Consider the following 24,414-nt stretch of genomic DNA (forward strand, 5'->3'; position numbering starts at 1 on the left):
TCTTGTAGTTTCTAGCTTGATTATTATCCAAGATGATCAACAATTGAGATTTCTATGATTTCTAACTACAATTAACTAAGTATCTAAATCTATTGACTAATGACAATCGCAACAAAGGTAAGCAAGGAAGTTATCAATGGGAGAAAATATGGGTTGATAGGATGTTGTTTGTATATATGTTATTTTTGTTAGTTTTAGTAGTTAGAGATAGAAAATAATTGAAAAAACCATAAAAATTTAAAATTGTTGATTTTTCCCGACGATGGATATAATTCAACAGGTTTCTTGAGGGATTAAAGTCGAAAAAAAAAACAAAAAGATTTTCTTTTGTTAGGTAGTGTAATAATTCCCCCTTGATTTTTCTTTGTGTCGCGATTCTTTTTCAAGGATTTTGTTTTAACCGGGTGTAGTTAGTTTTTATTTTGTAGAGTAGTAGGAAGCCTTGTGGTGTAATTTGAATTGAAAGAAATATCTCTTGACTTTATTATACCTTGAGAGTAGTAAGTGCTTTAGTTGTGACGCTTAGGCTCAATTTTTGACTCTTGTGTAAGTACCTTAAATTGTATGATCTTAACTTTGCTTAACTGCTTTGACTAGAGTATCTTGATGGTCCAATCCTGAGTGAGTTATGTGCCATGTGGGTGTGAGGTTTTGTGTATTCTGTGCATTGCATTTGATATCTAGAACTTGTCCCGTGTATTTGCAAAGCAAAATAGTAGTTTTATTCAGTTTTGGAAGTGATATAGGCATTTCTTTGTTGAGCCAGTTATAAGCTTTTGCCCACCTAATTGTTATGTATCTTAGTTAACCCCGTTGAGCCTGTAATCATGTTTATTTTGCAACCACATTACAAGCCTTACCCATTTGTTTGAATTGACCATCTATTTAAACCATTTACCTCTCGTGAGCACTTGAATTTGTTATGAACTTTGTAAAAGTTGAAGTGTGGGGTGGTTGGTTTAGCTTTTGAGTGGAACTAATGAAATAAGGAGAAAGGTGCAGTATTTTAAAAAAGTAAACGCCTCTTGAATTGAAAAAGAAAGAAAAGAATAAGTGTATGATTGTGAAAAATGTTCCTTGATAGTGGTAACTTGATGTAATTGTGCTTAAAAAAGTAGGGAGTTAATGTATATTGATGTGAAGGTGGAGTTATGGTTTGACATAAGTGTGTGGTTTTGAACAATGAAATGTATGTATTAAAGTGCTTAGGGAGGTGTAGTCACTCTTATAGCCAAATGTATCCTACCCATCCCCCAGCCTACATTACAACCTATTAAAGTCCTACTTGATCCTTGACTGAATGAGCTCAACTAGTAGAGTAGTACACTACGGGCAAGCCTATTGTATGTCTTTTGTGGCATATGAATGTTGTTTCTGAGAGTGAGTAAATTCTTTCTATCTTGAGTTCCTAATTGTTTTTAAATTTCATTGTGTGTGGAACTACACTCTATAGTTGTGTGAGGGCACTTGATTCATGAAGGAAAGGTAATGTCATTGACGTCTGTGTTAGAGTAAGTGATCGAGTTATAAAAAATTGCATGGTTCTTTTGAGTCAAATTTTGAGGTTAGGAGGTTACGATATCATGCTTAATCTATTTTAATTATTCTCGATGTGATGAGTTATGAGAGTTGTTTAAAAAGGTCGTGTCTATGTGAAGTGTAGTTTGATTGCTCGAGGACAAGCAATGGTTTAAGTGTGGGGTGTTGATGGTAGGCTATAATTACGTATTTTAGTCTCTTATTGCACTCTAATTCACCGCACTTTATTCATGTTTGAGCTTTAATTGATAGTGTTCTACACTTATTATGTGATTCCGAGTTATGTAGATACTGTGGAATGAATTCGAGCTATTTGGAGCTTTGAAGTCTGAGTAAAATCCCAAGGGATTAAGCCGAGATTGTGTTCGGGGGTCGAGGACCAAGTCTGGACGTCAAAACGCAAGAAATATCTGTACTCCGAGAAATCACTATAGAAATCCCATGCTGTTTGTCAGAAGTAGCTCTCTGGATTTCCCCACGAATGCCCCGTATGGAGCGTCGCCCCATGTGGCGCGCCTGTGCAATTTATACAGAGTGAAAATCCAATTTCGGCTAGCAGAATGTGGTTTCGTCTGGCCCTGACCCTACTTGGTATAAATACATTGAAAATTTTTATTTTCTAGGCTTTTGACACATATTTGACCTAAGAAGTCTAAGGAGGAGTTGGAAGAACACGAGCACAAGGATTTCATCATTCCTTCCTCACTGTGGACCCGAGTTTGGATCGAATTTATGTTTTCCTATACTTTAATTTTATTTGTGATGAATTGCTCCATATCTATGGAGTAGTTCTCTTTAGGGTTTGATGGATTTAGTGTATTGATGATTGTTTGTGGATTATAACTTTAGTTTATGTATTGAAGCATTTTTGGATGATTTAATTGTTGCATCTATATTCACTTGTTCATGTAATCGAGAGAGGCATAGCGTGTGATATCGTTGCATTATATATTTGGTTGAGTTCATAGATTCTTCTTATTGATCGAAAGAGGCTAGTTGAATCATTGATTAAACCCAGTTAGGACGATAATCGAGAGAGGTTCTCCTAAAGACTAATCCACTACGCATTCTTGCATATCTTCACGTGCTTAAATTGGTTCATATTGCGAGGTTAAGACTTAATCAAGAGAGAAGTTTTGCCTAACATTTGAACTAATAAATTTTTATGGTTTTTTCAATTATTTTCTCTCTCTAACTACTAAAACTAACAAAACTAACACATATACATAAAACATACAATTATCCCCCACCCCACACTTTAAATTGTGGCATGTCCCCATGACACAAAATTAAAAAGCATAAGGTAAAGGAAATTTCCCTGAACATATAGTCGGGGTCTGAGTCGTAGTTGGGCTCCATTCCTCGTGCCCGAATGAATGCACACATCCATGCAGATAGTTTCTTCTCAGCCTTCTTGGGGTATACCCCACACTTATATTTCTCACTCAGTGCAACCTTCTCTTTTGAGACCTTCACTTTCCACTCAACACTAGAAACTGGTTTGTCCTTTTGTGCCCCCTTTGCTACATTTATCTCAAAAGTCACAGTCTCCTCACCCATTCTAAGCATGATGTTTCTCTAGTGTATATCTAATATTGCTCTACTTGTCGCTAAGAATGGTCTAGGATGAGAGGGACCTCCTTGTTTTCCTCCATATTCACCACTATAAAATCCACAGGAAATACGAACTTATACACCCGAACTAACACATCCTCCACTATCCCCTTGGGTGTTATAGTCGTTTTGTCTACCAGCTGCAAAGATATTGGCTACGACCTTATCTCTCCAATCTTCTTCTCCAGTTTCCTATAAATAGATAGAGGCATTAAGTTAATTGAGGCACCAAAATCACATAAAGATTTATCAAAATTGACAGTTCCTAATGAGCAAGATAAAGTAAAACTCCCTGGATTTCCACACTTTTGTTGGAGTTTGTTTTGCAATATCGCGCTGCAATGCTCTGTGAGCTTGACCACTGAGGTATCATCTATCTTCCCCTTCTTTTTTGTAAGGATCTCCTTCAAGAATTTGGCATAAGCAGGCATTTGTGAGAGTACTTCTGTGAATAGAAAGTTTACATGAACCTGTTTTAGCACATCTAGAAATCTCCAAAACTGCTTGTCCAGCTTTTCTCTATATAGCTTTTGAGGGAAAGGTAGCACAGGCATATGCTCACTCTCCTCATGTTCCTCCCTTCTCGATTTTTCTTCTTTCTTCTTTTTCTCCGCTTTCATCGGGCCTTTCTTCTTTTTATCAACACCATTATTCAGCTGCTCCCCACTTCCTTTTTCAAGTTTCACATTATTTTGAATCGGGGTGGGATCTTTAAACACTTGCCCACTTCTTAGAGTTACTGCATTTACTATTTCTTTTGGATTTCTCTCAGTATCAGCGGGGAGAGTTCCTAGAGCCCTCTCAGATAATATTGTTGCAATCTGTCATACTTGTCTCTCTAGGTTTCAAAATCTAGTGCCCAATTCTTTGATAGCTGCTCCATGGACGTCCAACCTCTCATCTGTCTTGATAATGAAGGCCTTCATTAGATCCTCTAGGCTAGGCTGAATGGGCTGTTGGGGCTAAAATTGCTGCCTCTTCTGATTTTGGTATGCTGAAGCTTCTTGTTCCTGGGGTCTAGAGTTATTTTGTTGCCAAGCATTTGCAGTACCTCTAGGTGAACTACATGAAATACCGGTGTGCCTCTGACCTATTGCATTATAATTTCCCACAACTTTCACTTCCTCAGTTGAGGCTTGACACTCATGAGTAGGGTGTCCTCTTCCACATATATCACAAGCTACATGAGGCTCATTTTGTATCGAGGCTAAGGTCAACTTTCATATTTATTTAGCAATAGCATCAAGTTGTACCTGCACAGATGTATTAACATCAACTTGGTGAACACTAGTTGATCTTCTTCTTTCAGCACTCTTAGAGTGCCACTGATTTGCATCTTCAGATAACTCATCAAGAATTGTAACTATCTCCTCTAGAGTCTTCTTCATAAAAGGGCATCCAACTGCATTGCTCAATGTTCTACGTGAGGCCGGTGTGAATCCTTCCCAAAAATCCTGGAGTTATTTTTAGAGTTCAATTGCGCTATGCTGGCACTTTCTAATTATCTCCTTAAACCTCTCCCATGCTTCAAAAATAATTTCAGTCTCTTTTTGGCAGAAGTTATGGATTTCTATTCTAATTTTGCCCGTCTTAGCCAAGGATAAATATTTATTAAAGAATTTCTGGTCATTTCCTACCAAGTTCTGATCGATCCACTCGGCAAACTTCAAATCCACTTCTTAGCATCATCTTTAAGTGAAAAGGGGAATGCCCTTAAGTACACTACATATTGTGACACCCCATTGTATTGAAAGGTGTTCATAATCTCCTTGAAGTCTATTAGATGAGTGTTTGGATTTTTGTTTGGCTTCCCTCTGAAGATACAACAATTCTGAAAGGTTTGAAGCAACCCTTGCTTTAACTCGAAATTGTTTGCTGCAATTGGAGGTGGTCTAACAGTGGATAATCCTTGATTGTAGACCGTTCTAGCATAATCTCCAAGTGGTTTCCCAAGCAAGGGTTAATGTTGATTAAGTCTGAGACCCCTTTTTTCTTCATAGATATTCTGTGCATCTCTAATAGCTGCTTCCTCAGCATCCCGTGCAGTTTTTTCTCATTGTTGGGCTGCTTCTCTCGCAGCCAAATCTACATTATCCTCACTATCTACAGCCATATATTTTTTGGTTGAGGATTGCCCAACCTTTTCTGAGGTCTCGGTGAGATTTCTTTCCGTCCTCAGCTGTCGCAGTTGTTTTTCTATCTCTGGTTCGTATGGTAGCACTTCCTTCGCAGAAGTTCTAGTCATGCACCACTATGAACCTGTAACCTGCGCACAGTCAAAGAACACCAAACGTAAAAAGAGAAAAATAAAATAAAATAAAAAGAAAATTTCCTGAATTAGCACTACAAACAATTTCAAACACTATTGATTGTAAATCCCCGGCAACGACGCCAAAATTTGACGAGCTCAAACCACATACTTAAATTATGCTCTCTAGTCAAATATAGTATAGTATAATATAGTATCCACAGGGACTGGATTTAAACAATATTCTTGTAGTTTCTAGCTTGATTGCTATCCAAGATGATCAACAATTGAGATTTCTATGATTTCTAACTACAATTAACTAAGAATCTAAAGCTATTGACTAATGACAATCGCACCAAAGGTAAGCAAGGAAGTTATCAATGGGAGAAAATAGGGGTTGGTAGGATAGGTGCAAGATAATTATTTGGGATTTAACTCTAGATAATTCACTTCTAATGTTTAAGTGAGTTTCTCGAATTTACTCAATTATTAGTTCAAACGTTAGGCAAAACTCCTCTCTTGATTAAGTCTTAACCTCGCAAGATGAACCAATTAAGCACGTGAAGATATGCAAGAATGCGTAGTGGATTGGTCTTTAGGAGAACCTCTCCCGATTATCCTCCTAACTGGGTTTAATCAATGATTCAACTAGCCTCTTTCGATTATTAAGAAGAATCTATGAACTCAACCAACAATATAATGCAACGATATCACACGTTATGCCTCTCTCGATTACATGAACACGTGAATATAGATGCAATAATTAAATCATCCAAAAATGCTTCAATACATAAAACTAGAGTTATAATCCACAAACAATCATCAATACACCAAATCCATCAAACCCTAAAGAGAACTACTCCATAGATATGGAGTAATTCATCATAAATAAAGTTAAAGTATAGGAAAACATAAATTAGATCCAAACTCGGGTCTTGAGTGAGGAAGGAATGATGAAATCATTGTGCTCGTGTTCTTCTAACTCCTCCTTAGCCTCCTTAGGTCGAATATGTGTAGAAAGTCAATAAAATAATATTATTCCATGTATTTAGACCAAGTAGAGTCAGGCCCAGACGAAAGCACCTTCTCCTAGTTGAACTTAGATTTTCACTCTGTAAATATTGCACAAGCGCGTCGCATGGGGAGACGTGCCATACAGGGCATTAGTGGGGAAATCTAGCGAGCTACTTCTAACAGAGAGCAGGGATTTGTACAGCCGCGGCGCTCCACGCGCCCACCCATGCGCCGCGGCAGTGGGGATTTGTCAGAGTATGGATTTGTCTTGCGTTTTGACGTCCAGACTTGGTCCTCGACTCCCAAACACGGTTACGGCTTAATTCTTTGGGCTTTTACTCAGAATTCAAAGCTCCAAATAGCTCTAATTCATTCCATAACATCTATATAGCTCGGAATCACTCCTACAATGCATAAAACACACAATAAATTCCAAACACTATCAATTAAAACTCAAAGATGAATAAAGTGCAGTGAACTAGAGTGCAATAAGAGACTAAAAAGCATAATTATAGTCTACCATCAGAGTGGAAAGTGATGAAAGTTGATTATGATAGCAAAATTGAGTGAAAAATCTGAGAGACAGAGGAGAAAACAGGGCCGAGTTTACCTGAGCATCGACCGTTGAAGTTTTTGACCAGCAGTTTAACCCTAATGTCCAGACGTCATTGAGTTAGACCTCTGGACATCGAATCCTCATGATGAACTCTGAGAACGACTCCATGCATGCTCCAATTTGACAGAACGTGAAGGAAATTCAGAGATCTGATGTTGCATTTTTGAGTCTAGGGTTTCAGGTTTGGGTATTTTAAATTTTGAGTGATGAGATAGGAAAAAGTCTGTTGGATTTGCGGATTTCAGAAGGCAAAGAGTAGTTTCAGGCTCGATCTTTGATTCATGAGAGAAAATCAGATGATTTCCCTTTCGAGCTTAGGGTTTCGGATTAGGGGTCTTGAATTTGTGCTTGAAAAAGGAAATTATCAGCAAGATTCGTGGTGTAGCATGGACAAAAAGGATGATATGGAGTGGTTTCAAGTGACCTTGCACGAATTTGTGCAAGGTTTTGGGAGATTGATGGTTTATGTAGATGAGAGAAAAGTGAGTGGAAAAGGAAAGGAAGAGCGGCTAGTGTTTGAGTGACTAATTAGGGTTTTGGGGGGAATATGGGTCCTTCTCTAGGTTAAAGATAAGAGATAGAACTGGTGCCTCAATTAATTTAATGCCTCTGTCTATTTACAGGAAACCGGAGAAGGAGATTGGAGAGATAAGGCTGGCACCAATATCGTTGCAGCTGGCAAACCAAATGACTTTAATACCCGAGAGGATAGTGGAAGATGTGTTAGTTCGGATGGATAAGTTTGTATTTCCTGTTGATTTTATAGTGGTGAATATGGAGGAAAACAAGGAGGTCCCCCTCATCCTAGGAAGACCATTCTTAGCGACGGGCAGAGCGATATTAGAAATACATGAGAGAAAACTCATGCTTAGAGTGGGTGAGGAGACTGTGACTTTCAAGATGGAGGTAGAAAAGGGGGTGCAAAAAGGAAAACCAGCTACAAGTGTTAAGTGGAAAGTGAAGAGCTCAAAAGAGAAGGCTGCGGTGAGAGAGAAAGATAAGCGTGGGGTGTACCCAAAGAAGGCCGAGAAGAAGCTGCATGCATGGATGTGTGCATTAGTTCGGGCACGAGAAATGGAGCCCGACTTCGACTCAGACCCCGACTAGATATTCAGGGAAGTTTCCTTTACCTTGTGATTTTTAATTGTATGTCATGGGGACATGCCACAACTTAAAGTATGGGGTGGGGGATTTTTGTATGTATGTATGTATGTTTATTAGTTTTCTTTTTGTTAGTTGTAGGAGTTAGAGATAAAAAAAGTTTAGAAAATTGTTTTTTAAAATTTTTGATTTTTCCCGACGATGGATATCGTCGATAATTTTCTTGAGGGATTAAAGTCAAAAGAAAAATATAAAAAGATTTTTTCTGTTAGGTAGTGTAACAAGTCCCCCTTGCTTTTTTTTATGCCTCGGTTCTTTTCCAAGGGTTTTATTTGAACCGGGTGTAGTTAGTTTTAATTTTTTTATTGGAGTAGGAAACCTTGTACTATGATTTGAAATGCAGGAAATATCTCTTAACTTTATTATGCCTTGAGAATAGTAAGTGCTTTAGTTGTGACACTTAGGCTCAGGTTTTAACTCTTGTATAAGTACCTTAAATTATAGGGAAAAAAATCCAAAATTGCCCCTCTACTATGGTATATAGTTTAAGTTTGTCCCCTGTTATACTTTTTGTTTAGATCCACCCCTACCGTTAACAAACTTTTTAGAATTACCCTTAACCCTAACAGATCTACACCATGGCAGCTGACCCCCTCAATTATTTCCATGTTAGCTGCCAAGTCACTCGACCCCCTCCCCTACTGCCACTTTACGCTACTCATCTCTAATCTCATGTACCCATTTAACTCTCCTCCTTTACCACCCCCCACTTATCCGAACTCCTCACTTTCTCTCCCTTTCCATCGTCAGCTCCTTTCTTCTTAATCTACATAAATCGACAGTAAACTCATAACAAAGCACACTTCTAAGGAAATCCAACAAAGTTCTATCATAACAGAAAGGTACCAATTTGGCATTTAAGTGAAATCTTATAGATGAAACATGGGAAGTGGGTTGGGGTTTTCTTGTTGGTAATCGACGGCGTTCACCGGTGGTCACTGGATGTTTGGATTTTTTCATTGGTAAAAAATGGGGGTACTGTCTATGATGATTTTTTTAGGGGATGTCGCTACTACAATATTCTGGTGGTGGAGTTCGGCATCGGCTCGATTTTAGGTTGTGGCGGATGGCTATAAGCACACATGGTGTTTTAATGGTGGTTTTGGGGTTTTCTTTATTCTTTTTGTTTTGGATGGTTCATATTTACTTTATCACCACTAAAAACTTTCTATTCATGGGAGTTTTCTGGCGAGGTGTAGCGATGTGGAGTGGGTTTGAGGAGAAAGAAAAAATATGGGGTGGAGAAGATTTCTGAAATTTTAAAATACTTTTTTTTTCCATATCTCAAAGTGGGGGAAATGGCTAATGGCTAAAAACTCATGGGAGAATGAGGGTAATCTTTATATTCTGGAGAGCGAGAAACAAATGATATTCTTTGGTGGTTGAAAATGGATGTTACTTTAATGGTGAATTTATTTTGGATTGAAAGAGGAAGATGAAGGTCATAGAGTCTGGTGTGTGATTATGAGGTTAATTTTAACATGGGACTTGCTGATATGGCAGCTGATGTGGACAAATTAATACATGGATTGGGTGCCACGGAGGAGATCCGTTAGTGTTAAGGAAATTCTAGAAAGTTTGTTAACGGTAGGGGTGGATCTAAACGAAAAGTATAATGGGGGACAAACTTAAACTATATACCATAGTAGAGGAGCAATTTTGGACCTTTTCCCTAAATTATATGATCTTAACTTTACTTAACTGCTTTGACTAGATTGTCTTGATAGTCCAATCGTGAGTGAGTTATGTGCCATGTGTGTGTGAGGTTTTGTGTATTCTGGGCATTGAATTTGCTGTCTATAACTTGCCCCATGTGTTTGCAAAGCAAAATAGTAATTTTATTCAGTCTTGGAAATGATATAGGCATTCCTTTTTTGAGCTAAATATATGCTTTTACCCACCTAATTGTTATGTATCGTAGTTAACCCTTTTTGAGCTTGTAATCATGTTTCTTTGGTAACCACATTACAAACATTACCCATTTGTTTGAAGCGACCATTTATTTGAACCTTTTACCTCTCGTGAGCACTTGAATTTGTCATGATCTTTGTAAAAGTTGAAGTGTGGGGTGTGGGTTTGGCTTTTGAGTGGAACTAGTAAAATAAAGAGAAATGTGCACTATTTTGAAACAGTAAGAGCCACTTGAATTGAAAAAGAAAAGGAAAAATAGTTGTATTGTTGTCTAAAATATTCCTTGATAGTAGTGACTCTTCATGTATTTGTGCTTAAAGAAGTAGGGAGTTAATTTATATTGATGTGAAGGTGGAGTTATGGTTTGACATAAGTGTGGGGTTTTGAACAATGAAATGTATGTATTAAAGTGCTTAGGGAGGTGTAGTCACTCTTATATCCAAATGTATCCTATCCATCCCACAGCCTGCATTACAACATAATATAGTCCTACTTGATCCTTGAATGAATGAGCTCAATTAATAGAGTATTACACTACGGGCAAGCCTATGGTACGTCTTTTATGGCATATGATTATTACTTCTGAGAGTAAGTGAATTGTTTCTATCTTGAGTTCCTAATTGTTCTTAAATTTTATTGTGTGTGGAGCTACTCTCTATTGTTGTGTGAGGGCACTTGATTCATGAAGAAAATTAAAGGTAATGTCGTTGACCTCTGTGTTAGTGTAAGTGAGCGGATTGTGAAAAACGCATGGCGCTTTTGAGTCAAATCTTGAGGCCAGAATGTTACGGTATTATACTTTATACGTTTTCAATATTCTTGGTGTGATGAGTTAGGAGTGTTGTTTAAAAAGGTTGTGTCTATATGAAGTGTAGTTTGATTGCTCGAGTACGAGCAATGGTTTAAGTGTGGGGTGTTGATGGAAGGCTATAATCCGAATTTTAGTCGCTTATTGCACTCTAATTAACTGCACTTTAGTTGTGTTTGAGCTTTAATTGGTAGTATTTTACACTTATTGTGTGTTTTATGCCTTGTAGGAGTGATTCCGAGTTAGGTAGATGTTGTGGAGCTAATTCGATCTATTTTGAGCTTTGACGTCTGAGTAAAATCCCAAGAGATTAAGTCGGGATAATCTTTAGGTGTCGAGAACCAAGTCTGGACATCAAATATCAAGTTTCAAGCCGTACTCTGAGAATTTTGCACTACTGCGATGCGTGGTGCACCACGATAGTGTATTTTTGGCTGCCTGACAGAATTTGAGCTCTCTGGATTTCCCCACTAATGACCCACATGCCGCATTGCCCCATGTGGCGCGCCTGTGCAATTGTTATAGAGTAAAAATCCTATTTCGGCCAGGAAAGGGTGATTTCATCTAGTCCCGACCCTACTTGGTATAAATCCATGGAAAAATGTTATTTTCTGTATTTGTGATATACTTTCGACCTAAGGAGGCTAAGTATGAGTTGGAAGAACACAATCATAAGGATTTCATCATTCCTTCCTCACTAAAGACCCGAGTTTGGATTGAATTTATGTCTTCCTATACTTTAATTTTATTTGTGATGAATTTCTCCATATCTATGGAGTATTTCCCTTTAGGGTTTGATGGATTTGGTGTATTGATGATTGTTTGTGGATAATAACTGTAGTTTTATGTATTGAATCATTTTTGGATGAATTAATTATTGCATCTATATTCACTTGTTCATGTAATCGAGAGAGGGATAACTTATGATATCTTTGCATTATATTGTTGGTTGAGTTCATATATTCTTCTAAGTAATCGAAAGAGGCTAGTTGAATCATTGATTAAACCTAGTTAGGAGAATAATCGAAAGAGGTTTTCTTAAGGACCAATCCACTACGTATCCTTGCATATCTTCACGTACTTAAATTGGTTCATCTTGTGAGGTTAAGACTTAATCGAGAGGAGTTTTTGCCGAATGTTTGAACTAATAATCGAGTGAATTCAAGAGACTCACTTGAACATTAGAAGTGAATTATCGAGAGTTAGATCCCGAACAATTTTCTTGCACCTATCCTATCAACACCCTACCTTCTCCCATTGATAACCTTCTTTGCTTATTCCTTGTTTCGATTGTCATTAGTCAATAGCTTTAGATTCTTAGTTAATTTTAGGCAGACATCTTGTAAATCTCAACTGTTGATTCTCCTGGATAGCAATCGAGCTAGAAACTATGAGAATACTATTTAAATCCACTCCCTGTGGATATGATATTATACTATACTATATTAGATTAGCGAGCAAAATTTAAGTGTGTGTTTTGCGCTCGTCAATGATGCAGGAATGATGATGCCTAGTTTCCGGTGAGCCATTATTTTGGATCGGGATGATGGGATACTTAATTTTTGACTCGATTTGTTAGCCGATATGAGTACCGTTCTGAAGATGTCAGAGCATTTGAAAATTTTCTCCGCTTGTTGGGAGAGCTTGATTGGTAGAGTGCGTCTCTGCTTGTTGGGAGAGCTTTGCACTGAGAAATGTCTCCTCTTGTTGGGAGAGCTTGACTTGTAGATTGCGTCTCCGCTTGTTAGGAGCGCTTTGCACTGAAATGTAAAGTAATCTCCGCTTGGGAGTGATTGACTAAAATCATAATTATGCCTGAAGCTACATGAGCAAAATGTTAAAACATTCAAAGTAATAGCAAATGAAATAAAAGCATACCTAAGAGATACTCTTGACTGCGAAGCTAAGTTGCGGCCATCGATTGGCAGAATATCGGTGACGAGGTTTACGACTGTCTATTCTGGCATCCGTTGCGATGGAGCGGCGATGCGAGTTGCTTTGTCGGCGAAGTTTGCAGTTTGCTATATACAAGGCTCCGATTGGTGAAGCCGACGTTCGATTTGTACATGGTGCTTCGATTGATTAAGCTGACGGTTTGCTATAAACAAGACTTCAATTGGTGAAGTGGTCCGGTGTACAAGATGCTCTGATTAGTTGAGCAGACGGGTTGCTATGTACATGACTTCAATTAGTGAAGCCATGACTTATTTGTACATGGTGCTCCAATTGTTTGAGCAGGCGATTTGCTATATACATGTTTTTCTGTATCAGGTGTCTGATTCCGAGGTACCTGAAAAGGATTCAAAGGATAGCTTTAGTTGTACCAGAAAAATCTAAGTAAAGAAGGAAGAGAGATAATCTTAGGCAAGTGGCGGGTCTGTCATTTGCCCCAGTGTGGTCCTAATGTCTCTTTACTCCCTGTTGACCCTGCACTCAAAGAAAAATTCTTAGTGGGTGGGAAGTTGGTTTGTGTCGACCACAGTGTTGGTTTTTCCCCAGCTTTTGACATGATTGCGCCGCGAAGTTCGATAGATGGAACAAATTACTATATATATATATATTTTGTTTAGAATTTTTTTTGAAATACTTTGTTTTTAAGGCAAATGCTATCGTTCCAGATTATGACATGTTACGAAAGATTCTCCACATGCGAGCTTATCCTCTTGAGAACTTTATCCTGTTGATGTCGATCTTCCGTGATGCATCTGACAATGCGGCTGCTTGCTGTCGCGAGTACGTCCTAATTCTAACTAATAGTTTACAAGGCTTTTCCTAAGGTTATGACCGAATCCTTTCAGGTTGCCTACGTATCCAAATGGAATCTGGCCAAAGCGTAGTTCGATTACAACAGATGCAAAATGATGAGATTAAGAATGAAAATGGCCGAGTCTGACTCAGACAACCTAAGTATCCAATTGGAATCAGACTACAATGTAGTTCAAATACAAAAGACGACTGAATCCGATGAGGATTGCCTACGTATTCCTTTATGAGGAAATCAAGTCGGTGTAGTTCTTGAGCAACATACAAAAGTGATATTTGGTTTTTCTATTACAAGAGGAAGGGGGGGGGAGAGAAACTGAACCCTACGTGGGTTTCCTACATGTCCCTCTATGGGATGTTAGGTCGAACGTAGTTCTGTTACAGCAAAAACCTAATTCTATTTATCTTCAAACATAGTATCTCTTAATTACGTCTGAGTTGATAGGTTTTTTGTTGACTCTTCCATCCATTTCTTCCAAGATTAGAGCTCCACCCGATCGTGCTCGGTGAATCACGCAAGGCCCTTGCTAGTTTGGTGCAAAGTTTCCTTTGGCTTCTTCTTGGTTAGGAAAGAGTTTCTTCAAGACCAACTGTCCCGATGCGAACTGGCGAGGTTTAACTCTCTTTTTAAATGCACCGGACATCCTGTTCTGATATAGCTGACCATCACATATTGCATTAATTCTTTTCTCGTGAATGAGCATGAGATTCTCCTGTCTGGCCCGTATCCATTCAACATCGTCCAATTTTGCCTCTTGAATGACCCTTAAGGACGGTATTCGACCTCTATAGGTATCACAACTTTAGTGCCGTATACTAACATATACAGCATTGCCCTAGTGGATGTTCTCATGGTTGTCTGATAACCTAGTAAAGCGTAAGGTATTTGTCGTGCCATTGTCTGTTATTGTCCACTATATTTTGTAGAATTCTCTTGATATTCTTGTTGGCTGCCTCGACTGCCCCATTCATTTGTGGTCTGTAAGCTGTGGAGTTGCAGGTGGACGATTCTGAACTTCTCAAAGATTTCTCTCATGAGGTTGCTGTTGAGGTTAGCAGCATGTCAGTGATGATAGACTCCGATATCCCAAATCTGCAGACGATGTTGCTTTGGACGAAATCTGCCACTACCTTTTTTGTGACGACCTTGTAAGTAGATGCTTCGACCCATTTGGTGAAATAGTCGATAGTTACCAAGATGAAACGGTGTCCATTTAATGCTACAGGCTCTATAGGTCCAATCACGTCCATGCCACAAGTGGAAAAAGACCAGGGTGAACCCATTATATTTAACTTATTCGGCGAAACCCGTGATGAAATCCCCGTGAATCTGGCACTGGCAACACTATTGCATGTAGCGGATACTGTCACTTTCCATAGTCATCCAAAGGTATCTAGCTCTCAAGATCTTCTTGGCTAATGTGAACCCGTTCATGTGGGGTCCGCAAGTTCCTGCATGTATTTCTTCGAATGGTCTGGTCGCCTCGGCAGCATCTAGACATCTCAACAAACCTAAGTCTGGGGTCCTCCTGTACAAGACTTCCTCGTTGAGGAAAATGTGGTTCACTAGACTCTTGAGGGATCGCTTTTGACCATTAGTAGGATTCTCCGGGTATTCTCTGGCTGCAAGGAATTTGTTGATGTCGTGATACCATGATACCATGTTGATCCCTAATCTCTACCTAGTTAGGGTCGATGTAGTTCTTATCTGGATGGAGAATCATAGATGATAAGGTTGCAAGGGCGTCGGCGAACTTGTTCTGAATCCTGGGGACATGCTTGAACTCAATCTTTGTGAACTTCTTGCATAGATCCTTTGTGCAACACAGATATGGAAGTGTCTTGACATTCTTGGTGGACCATTCCCATTGGACTTGGTGTATCAACAGATCAGAGTCCTCTATGACCAAAAGTTCTTTGACGTTCATGTCGACTTCCATTCTTATTCCAAGGATGCATGCTTCATATTCAGCCATATTATTTGTACAAGGGAAGCTTATCTTTGCAGATGCTGGATAATGTTGTCCAGATTCCAAAATTAGGACTGCACAAATTCTGACTCCTTTGAAGTTTTCTGCTCCATCAAAAAACATTCTCCATCCAGGGTATGATTATGTAATATCTTCTCTAGCAAATAGCACTTTTTCATCGGGAAAATACGTAGTAAGTGGCTCGTAATCCCCATCCACCGGATTCTCTGTGAGGTGGTTGGCTAAAGCTTGTCCTTTGATAGCTTTTTGAGTTAAGTACACAGTGTCAAATTCGCTGAGGAGAATTTGCCATTTAGCTAACTTTCTGGCAAGCATCGGCTTCTGGAAGATTTACTTGAGCGGGTCGAGACGAGATACCAGATGTGTAGTGTATGCTGAAATGTAATGCCTTAGTTTCTGGGCAATCCAAGTCAGAGCACAACAAGTGCGTTCTATTAGAATATACTTGGCCTCGCATGGTGTGAACTTCTTACTTAAGTAGTAGATGGCCTACTCCTTTCTCCCAGTTTCATCATACTATCCCAACACACAGCCGAAGGCGTTATCCAAGAGTGACAAATAGTAATAATGGCTTCCCTGGTTTGGGGGGAACCAATACTAGTGGATTTGAGAGATATTCCTTGATTCAATCGAAGGCTTTCTGGCACTCTTCTGTCCATTTTATGGCCGCATCCTTGTTCAGCAACTTGAAAATGGGTACACAGATTACCGTGGACTGGGCTATGAAGCAAACTGATGTAATTCAATCTACCCAGGAAACTCATGACATCTTTCTTGCTCTTCGGTGGTGGTAATTCCTGAATAACCTTGATTTTTGATGGGTTCAGCTCTATCCCCATCCTTCTTACAATGAAGCCTAACAACTTTTTAGTGGAGACTCTGAACGCGCACTTTGCTGGGTTCAACTTCAAACTGTACCTTCACAGGCGTTCAAAATATTTCCTCAAATCGTCCAAGTGCTCTTAATTGTTATGAGACTATATGATGATGTCATCCACCTACACTTCAATCTCCTTATGAATAATGCCGTGAAAGAGGGGTCATCATGGCCCTCATGTAGGTGGCGCCGATGTTCTTGAGACCGAACAACATAGCTCTATAACAGTAGACTCCCCAAGGTATGGTGAAAGTTGTCTTCTCTGCATCTTCCTTATGCATCAAGATTTGGTGATACCCAGCAAAACAATCCATGAACGACTGCAATTCATGCTTCGCGCAGTTGTCGATGAGGATATGGATATTTGGCAGAGGGAAATCAACCTTTGGGCTGGCTTTGTTGAGATCTTGGTAGTCCACACATATTCTGATTTTCCGTATTTCTTGGGTCCTAGTTCGATGTTTGCCAACCAGCTAGGATAGTTAGTGACATTTACTACATTCACTTCGATCGTCTTGGTCACTCCTTCCTTTATCCTTAGATTTAAATCAGGTATGAATTTTCTAGTTTCTACTAGACCGGCAGTCTGGTAGGACTGGTGTGCGGTCGATGTGAGACAATGTCAGTACTTAATCCCGACATGTCATCATATGTCCACGCGAACACATCGATGTACTATCGGAGGAGCTCAATCAGTTTTTCCTTTTGCTCGGCTTCTAGATGAATGCTGATTCTAGTTTCTTTTACGTCTTCTTTACTTCCAAGATTGACCACTTTCGTTTCTTCGAGATTGGGCTTGTTCTGACTTTCCAACTGCTCGATCTTTTGTAGGAGAGTGTCGGGCATCATTCTCTCCTCATACTCTTCATAATCTGGATTGTTGCGCTCAAGGATTTTGTTACATGTCATAATCGTGGAACGCAGGTTTTTTAGCAGTTTGATTACTATAAAGAAATAATAAGTATAAATAAAGCGCTAAATAAAGTTTCAATATTCGAGAAAATAATTCTTTTTATTTCATCAAAATAGGAACGCCTTAAGCGTTCAAAAGAGGCAAATGACAAAAAAGGTACAGACACTGTGCATGCCTCAATTGACCGTGCGCTTTTCAAAAAAAAAACTTTTATAGTTCCATACTACCATGTAAGGCCCCATAAAATTTTTCCTAAAAACCCGGGTTCTGTGATGCCAAAGTAGGTGTATAGGTTAATAATGCACCGGAAAGTAGGCCAAAGTAGGCGTAGTCGAACAATGCATCGGAAAGTAGAGGAAACAATTTGGCAATGTTATGCGTTTCTGCGGTCCATTATGCGACCACAGAATCACTCTGCGGGCCACATAATGGACGCAGAAGTGAGGCAGGAGAGGGCCAATTTTTGGAAGACATTTCAGCAAGGTTTGGGTACTCAGGTGAATCTTAGTACAACTTTCCATCCACAGACCGACGGGCAAGCAGAGCGGACTATTCAGATGCTTGAGGACATGTTGCGTGCTTGTGTTCTTGATTTCAAGGGTAGCTGGGATGATCATTTGCCACTCATAGAGTTTGCTTATAACAACATCTTTCATGCAAGTATCTAGATGGTTCCGTGAAAGTGTTATGGAGAAACCAGCAGGTTGAAGAGGCCATGTGGGAGTCCGAGGAAGAGATGAAGTAGAAGTATCCTCACTTGTTTGAATAGTTGTGTAATCTTTTCTTTTATGAACCTGTCGCCTAAGAATTTTGTATCCATTGTTCAGTTAATGTAAAGGTGTTCCTTTTGTTTGTATGTTGTTTACATGAGGCCACGGTTGGCGTTGTTATGATTTATGTTACATCCTTAGGTTTTATAAATGTTTGTAGGATGTGTTTCTGGGGCTCTCTGACAAGTGGATAGGCGCAGTTACAGGGGAAAATCTGGCGAATTTTTTAGAAATTTAGGGAGTTAGTCAAATTTGGGGCTGCTGGTGTGTGGTATGAAAACTGAGTTGCATAAGATGCTAATAACAGATTTTTACCCTCATTCGAGGAAGAATGATCTTACGTGGGGGAGGATGTAAGGTCCCGTAAACGTTTTCCTAAAGACCCGGGTTCCATTGGGTTGAACAATGTACCAGAAAGTAGAGGAAAAATGTTTGGCAGTGTTATACGTTTCTCCGGTCCATTATGTGACCGCATAATCACTCTGCAGGACGCATAATGGCCGCAGAAGTGAGGCAGAAGAGGGCTAGTTTGGATGAAATTTTTTGGTTGACTATGCGACCGCATAACTGCTCTGCGGTTCATTATGCGATCACAAAACAGGTCTGCGGGCCGCATAGTGACCGCAGACACGGACAAGTTTTTGGCTGTTTTGGTCACCGATTATACGACCGATATGCGGTCTCCATATCGATTATGCGATCGCATATGAGATCGCAGACTTTGTTCCGGAGCTTCATTTTTGGGGTTTTTAACCCGACCCTATTTTGTTAAAACATATCCCATGGACCATTTTGATCATATTTTCTGATATGTTTAGAGTGAGAGAGAGGGTCCTAGTGGGAGAAGTGTTCTTTATCACATTGCTCTCCAATTCTCACTTAGAATCTTGAAGATTATCAAGAGAGGCACCTAGGTTGTTACATCCCGTACTTTGATATTAGGATGAGTCGTAGTAATCCATATGAGCTTGAAGGGATTAGGACCATTCATGAGATTATAGAGGATTTGCGACTATGTTACCCCGTAAGTTTAACAACCTTGATACCGTTATATACATTTGATATGGTATTTTGAGTGGAACATTTTTGTAAAAGAAGGTTTGAAAAATATGATTTTATATAGTTATTATATTACTACTTTCGAATATGCTTTAAATTATATACAGAATATGAGAAAGTTTATGAGATTTTCTTTATTGTAAAGATAGAAATTATTTTCTCCCAAGAAAATAAGATTATCTTTTACCATTTTAAGAATTAAGCATACGAAAATTTGTACTCTTTATATGAGATTAGGAAAATTAGAAGTTGAGAAAATATATGTATTTTTACATGGATGTTTTAATAAAATAATAGTGTATGTATTGATTTTATATGGTACCACACAACCATGATAGTAAAGTGTATGAGGTGTGTTAAAAGTGAGTAGTATTTTAAATAATTTGAGATAATTCTTAATTATGTGAATAAGTGGATAATTAATGATTTTAGTGGAAGATTAATTAAAAGTTTGGATAAGGCCTACAAGGCCTAACGTGGCAGCCCCCCCCCCATTCCAAATTAATGACTCTTAAAGCCATGTAACTTGGTGGCACCAAGGTGTATGATGAGTCATAACACCTAAGTGGCTTTGTTTACACGTTGGAGGAATAACATAAGTTGTCTTTGGAGGAATAACACATAAGTTGCCTTTGATAATTTCCTTTGTATTGGTTTCATTATTGGTAATGAACTTGGAGAAATTTTGGGAATACATGGCAGATTAAGGCCGAAAGCAAATTGTTTGATGATGTAGAGTATGGAGTGAATATTAGTCGGATAAGAAATAAGGTGCTATGATATCAAAAATATCTTAAGGAGTTTTCCCTACTTTGATTGGGCGTTACGTGTTTTTCGCAAAAGACGTGTATTAGAGGGATTATTAAGAGAACCAGATCAAGTATGTTAAGGCTATCCCTTCTTTCCTTTTGGCATGATCCAAGTAACGATACGTAAACGTAATGTTAATTCATAAATAGTTCTACTCTTAGTAACTAAGGATGTCTATATTATTCATTCCTGTAAAAGTGATATTCAAGCATGTCTAAGTATGTATCTAGTTCCCTATTGAGGTATTTGATAAAGATGTTAATGTTTGTAACGGTATTATATGCATCATCATTTACCTACGAGTTATGGCCGGTTGGGCAGTTATACATTTACCACCGAGCTACGGCTGATCGGACAATCATGCATTTACCACCGAGCTACGGCCGGTTGGGTAGTTATACATTTACCACCGAGCTATGGTCGGTCGGGCAGTCATGCATTTACCATCGTGCGACGGCCGGTCAGGCAGTTACCACTGATTAGTTGGGAAGCCATGCATCATACGATATGGATAATAGTCTCAAAGAGAAGCATTATATATATAAGTATACTAAGTATGCATATACGGTGACACTTCAGAGATTCAGGTTGATTCTTATATCTATTTAATTAATGTTGTCTTATGGATATGTTTCAGTTCTGCCTTACATACTCAGTACATTATTCGTACTGATGTCCTTTTGTTGGGGACGCTGCATTTATGACTGCAGGTATAGATAATTAGTTGGATGAGCCCTCATAGTAGACGAGGTTAGCATTCAGCGAAGGATCGGTAAGACTCCACTTCATTTGGAGTGCAGCCAAGTCTATAAGTCATCGTGTCAGAGTTTTGCTATAGATTTATGGGTAGGCTGGTACCCTGTCCCATTTGATGTTAAATAATCTTAGAGGCTTTGTAGATAGAGGTTCATTTTGTACAGTATGTCAGAGGCCTTGACAGCCCATATGTATTCATATTTTAAGAAAGATGGTTCATTGATACAATGTTCTCCTACTTACATTTTTACATTATGAGTTGTGGACATATGGGCCCAAGATAGTTACAAAAGGAATGAGTTCAGCTAACTCGACCTATGTATGTTCTAGTTTTGGTCAAACGATCATGAATTACAGAGTGGTTTGCTCGGGCCAGCACGGCACCAGGTACCAGGTTTGGGGCGTGACATAGGTCTTCTTCCTAATAGGTAAGATTCTATCACCCAAACCCTTAATTTCAATATATAACTAGAATGAGCCATTAGTAAAGTAATTCATAGGGATGGGAGAGCTTACCTTGCATGCATGTATCCTTGTAGTATGTGGGAAGATTGTGAGCTAATAATGGTAGAGAGTGGATTGGGAAATGATGGAATCTTCCACAAAAGAGCCTTAAAACATTGATGCACACCTATTATTTGATAATGTGCTCAAATGAGCTAAAACCATGTTCATCTTCCTAATTTTTGATCAATTTTGTTATATTGCTAAAATAGATTGAAGTGGCTAATATTACAGAACATCTTAGAGTTTTAAGGAGCTCAATTGAGGTATGTTGGCTAAACCCCCTTCTTCTTAGAATTGAACCCCACAGTGATCATGTAATCGGAGTAAGCTCTTGATCATTATAGAATTCGCGATTTCTAATGTGTTTGTATTGAAAGATGTAAGTTTAATCCTTATGCTAAATGCTTCATCATGTTATCTTTTTATTTGAGGATGTGTTCAAAATGTGGAATATGTGCTAGCAATGTTAAGACTTCATGTCAAGATCAAAATAAATGTTGTTATGCCAAACTGTATGAAAAGCCTCTATGTGCCTAAGATTCCCAAATTGCCCATATGTGAATCTTATGTATTGAATGAGAAGCCTTATTGTTGTTGATAATAATAATGTTGGAATGTGGAAAAAGAAATTGAATTATGAAATACGGCCTAGCGCCAAGAATAACTTTATAATTGGGGCCACTCGTGCCATTGTATTGAAAGTAGGGGAAAGAAATATGAATTGCGATGACTCATTGAATATGGATGATGTCTCAAATGAGATGGCCTAGCCGATCGGTCCGATATCAGACTACGTGTAAGAACACGGTGGTATTGTGGATGAAATTGTGAAAAAGGTTGATGTCTCAAATGAGATGGCCTAGCTGATCGGGCCGTGATCTGACGCCATGCCGCACACATGGTGGCACTGTGCTGGAAAGTTATAATGAAATTGTGGTAATGTCTCAGATGAGGCGGACTAGCCGATCGGGCCGAGATCAGACTCCGTGTAAGAATATAGAGGTATTGTGAATTATGGAATATCGGTACTAAAGGTCACCCAACCTAATAATATGGAAATCGTCTTGAAAACGTATATGATTCTTAGCTTGTCATTTTACTATCACTTGAAGCCCTTATATAATTATTGATTATTCTTATTGTATTATTATTCATTCTATTGAGTTGGTGTTTAGCTACACATACTAGTGCTATTCGACGGTACTTATATCCCTTTTGCCGGGGGCGCTGCATCTTTGAATGGATACAGGTGGTTACATAGCACACAGTGCTGATCACAGATAGTGCTGCATCCTCTTCTCACCGGACTGGGTGAGCCCCATTTTATTTTGGGGTCATGTATTGTACCTTTTGTTTATATTATGGTCACTTTTTGAGGTAAAGCCGGGGCCTTGTTGCCGGCACCATCTTTACTCTCTTCTGTATCTTTAGAGGCTCCGTAGGCACTATGTGGGTTGTATATGGGTGATGGAAATGTTAAACGAGTCATGTTGTGTTTGATCACTTGTTCCACTTGAACTTTAAGAAATATGTATTTTGGGACTTAAAAGCGTAATGACTAATGAAATGATTTAGGATTGTATGAATGAGACTCCTACTGTATAATTAATTAAATCACGTGTTCTCTTGATCATGGGTTAATTGGATAGAAAGTATCTAATAGGCTTGCTCGGCCGGGTTCACTCGGTTGAGCGCCGGTCGCGCTTTCCGAGGATGGGGCATGACAAACTTAGTATCAGAGCCTAAGGTTTTAAAGTGTCCTAGGATGTCTCGGAGCCATGTGTGGTATCGTCCTTCTTATCGGTGTGTTGTCGACCACATCTATAAGTTGGAGGCTAATTGGAAATTTAGGAACAATACCCTTCTTTGATATTCTGGATCGTGCGATGAAACTAATTATGCAACTGTTCCTCCTCTAACTCGTGCATTACTTTAATTTCCAGTTGACCCTTTATTTGATGATGCGGATGAACACCCGAGGGGTGAGGATAATCCCTCGACTGCTACACTACCCGATTCCACTAAACCGTCCCAGGCCACACTAGTTCCTACACCTACTAAGGGTGCAACGGTTCCTCCACCTGACATTCCAATTCCACCTCCAGCCTCTACTTCTGGCTCTGGTATTTCTGATGGGGATCTTAGGGGAGCTATTCAGATGCTGACTCAAATAGTGGCTTCTCAGGCACAAAGGTCGGATGTTGCACCCACATCTTCTAGTCAGCAAGGGGATTCTACTAGTTCTAGGGTGAACAGATTTATGCGCACTACTAATACACAGGGAGTGGAGTTGGCCGCCTACCGCCTGAAAGGGGTGGCATATTCGTGGTTTGAGCTGTGGGAGGACTCTCGGGTGGAGGGGAGCCCTCCAGCAAGATAGAGTGAGTTTGCGGATGTCATTATGGACCATTTCTTGCTTGCCGAGACTAAGGTAGCCTGTGCCGTAGAGTTTGAGAATCTTAAGAAAGGGAGTAGGAGTGTGTGAGAGTATCACATGGAGTTCGCGCACTTGTCAAAATATGCTATTAACGTGTTGCCTACTATGTAGGCTAGAGTGCGCCAGTTTGTGCAGGGCCTTAGCCCCTTGGTTATCAATGAGGCCACTACAGCTACCTCGAATTCAAACATGAACTATGGGAAAATGGTAGAATTTGCTCAAGCTACAGAGGACCGCAAGTTGAAGAACAAGAGGGAGTGAGAGGGTACCAGCAAGGCTCGGTCCGCGGGCAACTTTGGGGAGTCATTTAGTAGGCTCGGTCCGCGGGCAACTTTGGGGAGTCATTTAGTGGGGGGATATAAGCTTTCACAGGAGGGTCATCAAGGCCAACCCAGTCTCATGCTCAGTCTTCAGCCAGTGCACTGCCAGCATGGCATATTCAGTAGCAAAGGAGTCGCTTCAGGCCTAATCAGGGCAGTAAGGGACCCCACCATCCGGGCCGATCAGGAGGGAGGTTCCCACAGCAGCGGAGGCCCCCATGCCCCAAGTGTGGGAAGATGCACTCGGGGATTTGCTATATGGAATTACCTATATGTTACGGGTGCGGATTGAGGGGTCAT

General features: G+C 39.5%; 1 protein-coding gene, 1 long non-coding RNA gene and 1 other non-coding gene across 3 annotated transcripts; 2 read left to right on the top strand and 1 right to left on the bottom strand.

The window, feature by feature from the left end:
* Nucleotides 1-3,308: 3,308 nt before the first annotated feature.
* LOC138893970 (uncharacterized) lies at nt 3,309-3,773 on the bottom strand. Its single transcript, XM_070178641.1, has one exon. It carries the CDS (start codon nt 3,771-3,773, stop codon nt 3,309-3,311), a length of 465 nt encoding a protein of 154 aa, XP_070034742.1.
* An 859-nt stretch (nt 3,774-4,632) lies between these two features.
* LOC117274026 (small nucleolar RNA R71) lies at nt 4,633-4,736 on the top strand. Its single transcript, XR_004504088.1, has one exon. It is a non-coding gene; the product is annotated as a small nucleolar RNA R71 (small nucleolar RNA).
* Nucleotides 4,737-20,115: 15,379 nt separating this feature from the next.
* On the top strand, nt 20,116-21,078 carry LOC138894949 (uncharacterized). The gene is made up of 2 exons (XR_011409136.1): nt 20,116-20,164; nt 20,805-21,078. It is a non-coding gene; the product is annotated as an uncharacterized lncRNA (long non-coding RNA).
* The last annotated feature ends 3,336 nt before the right edge of the window (nt 21,079-24,414 follow it).

The sequence above is a fragment of the Nicotiana tomentosiformis genome, chromosome 6, assembly GCF_000390325.3.
Source record: "Nicotiana tomentosiformis chromosome 6, ASM39032v3, whole genome shotgun sequence".
Classification (NCBI taxonomy): domain Eukaryota; kingdom Viridiplantae; phylum Streptophyta; class Magnoliopsida; order Solanales; family Solanaceae; genus Nicotiana; species Nicotiana tomentosiformis.

Coding starts and splice junctions, on each gene's coding strand:
- LOC138893970 (XM_070178641.1), bottom strand. CDS start 3,773: ATGAAAGCGGAGAAAAAGAAGAAAGAAGAAAAATCGAGAAGGGAGGAA.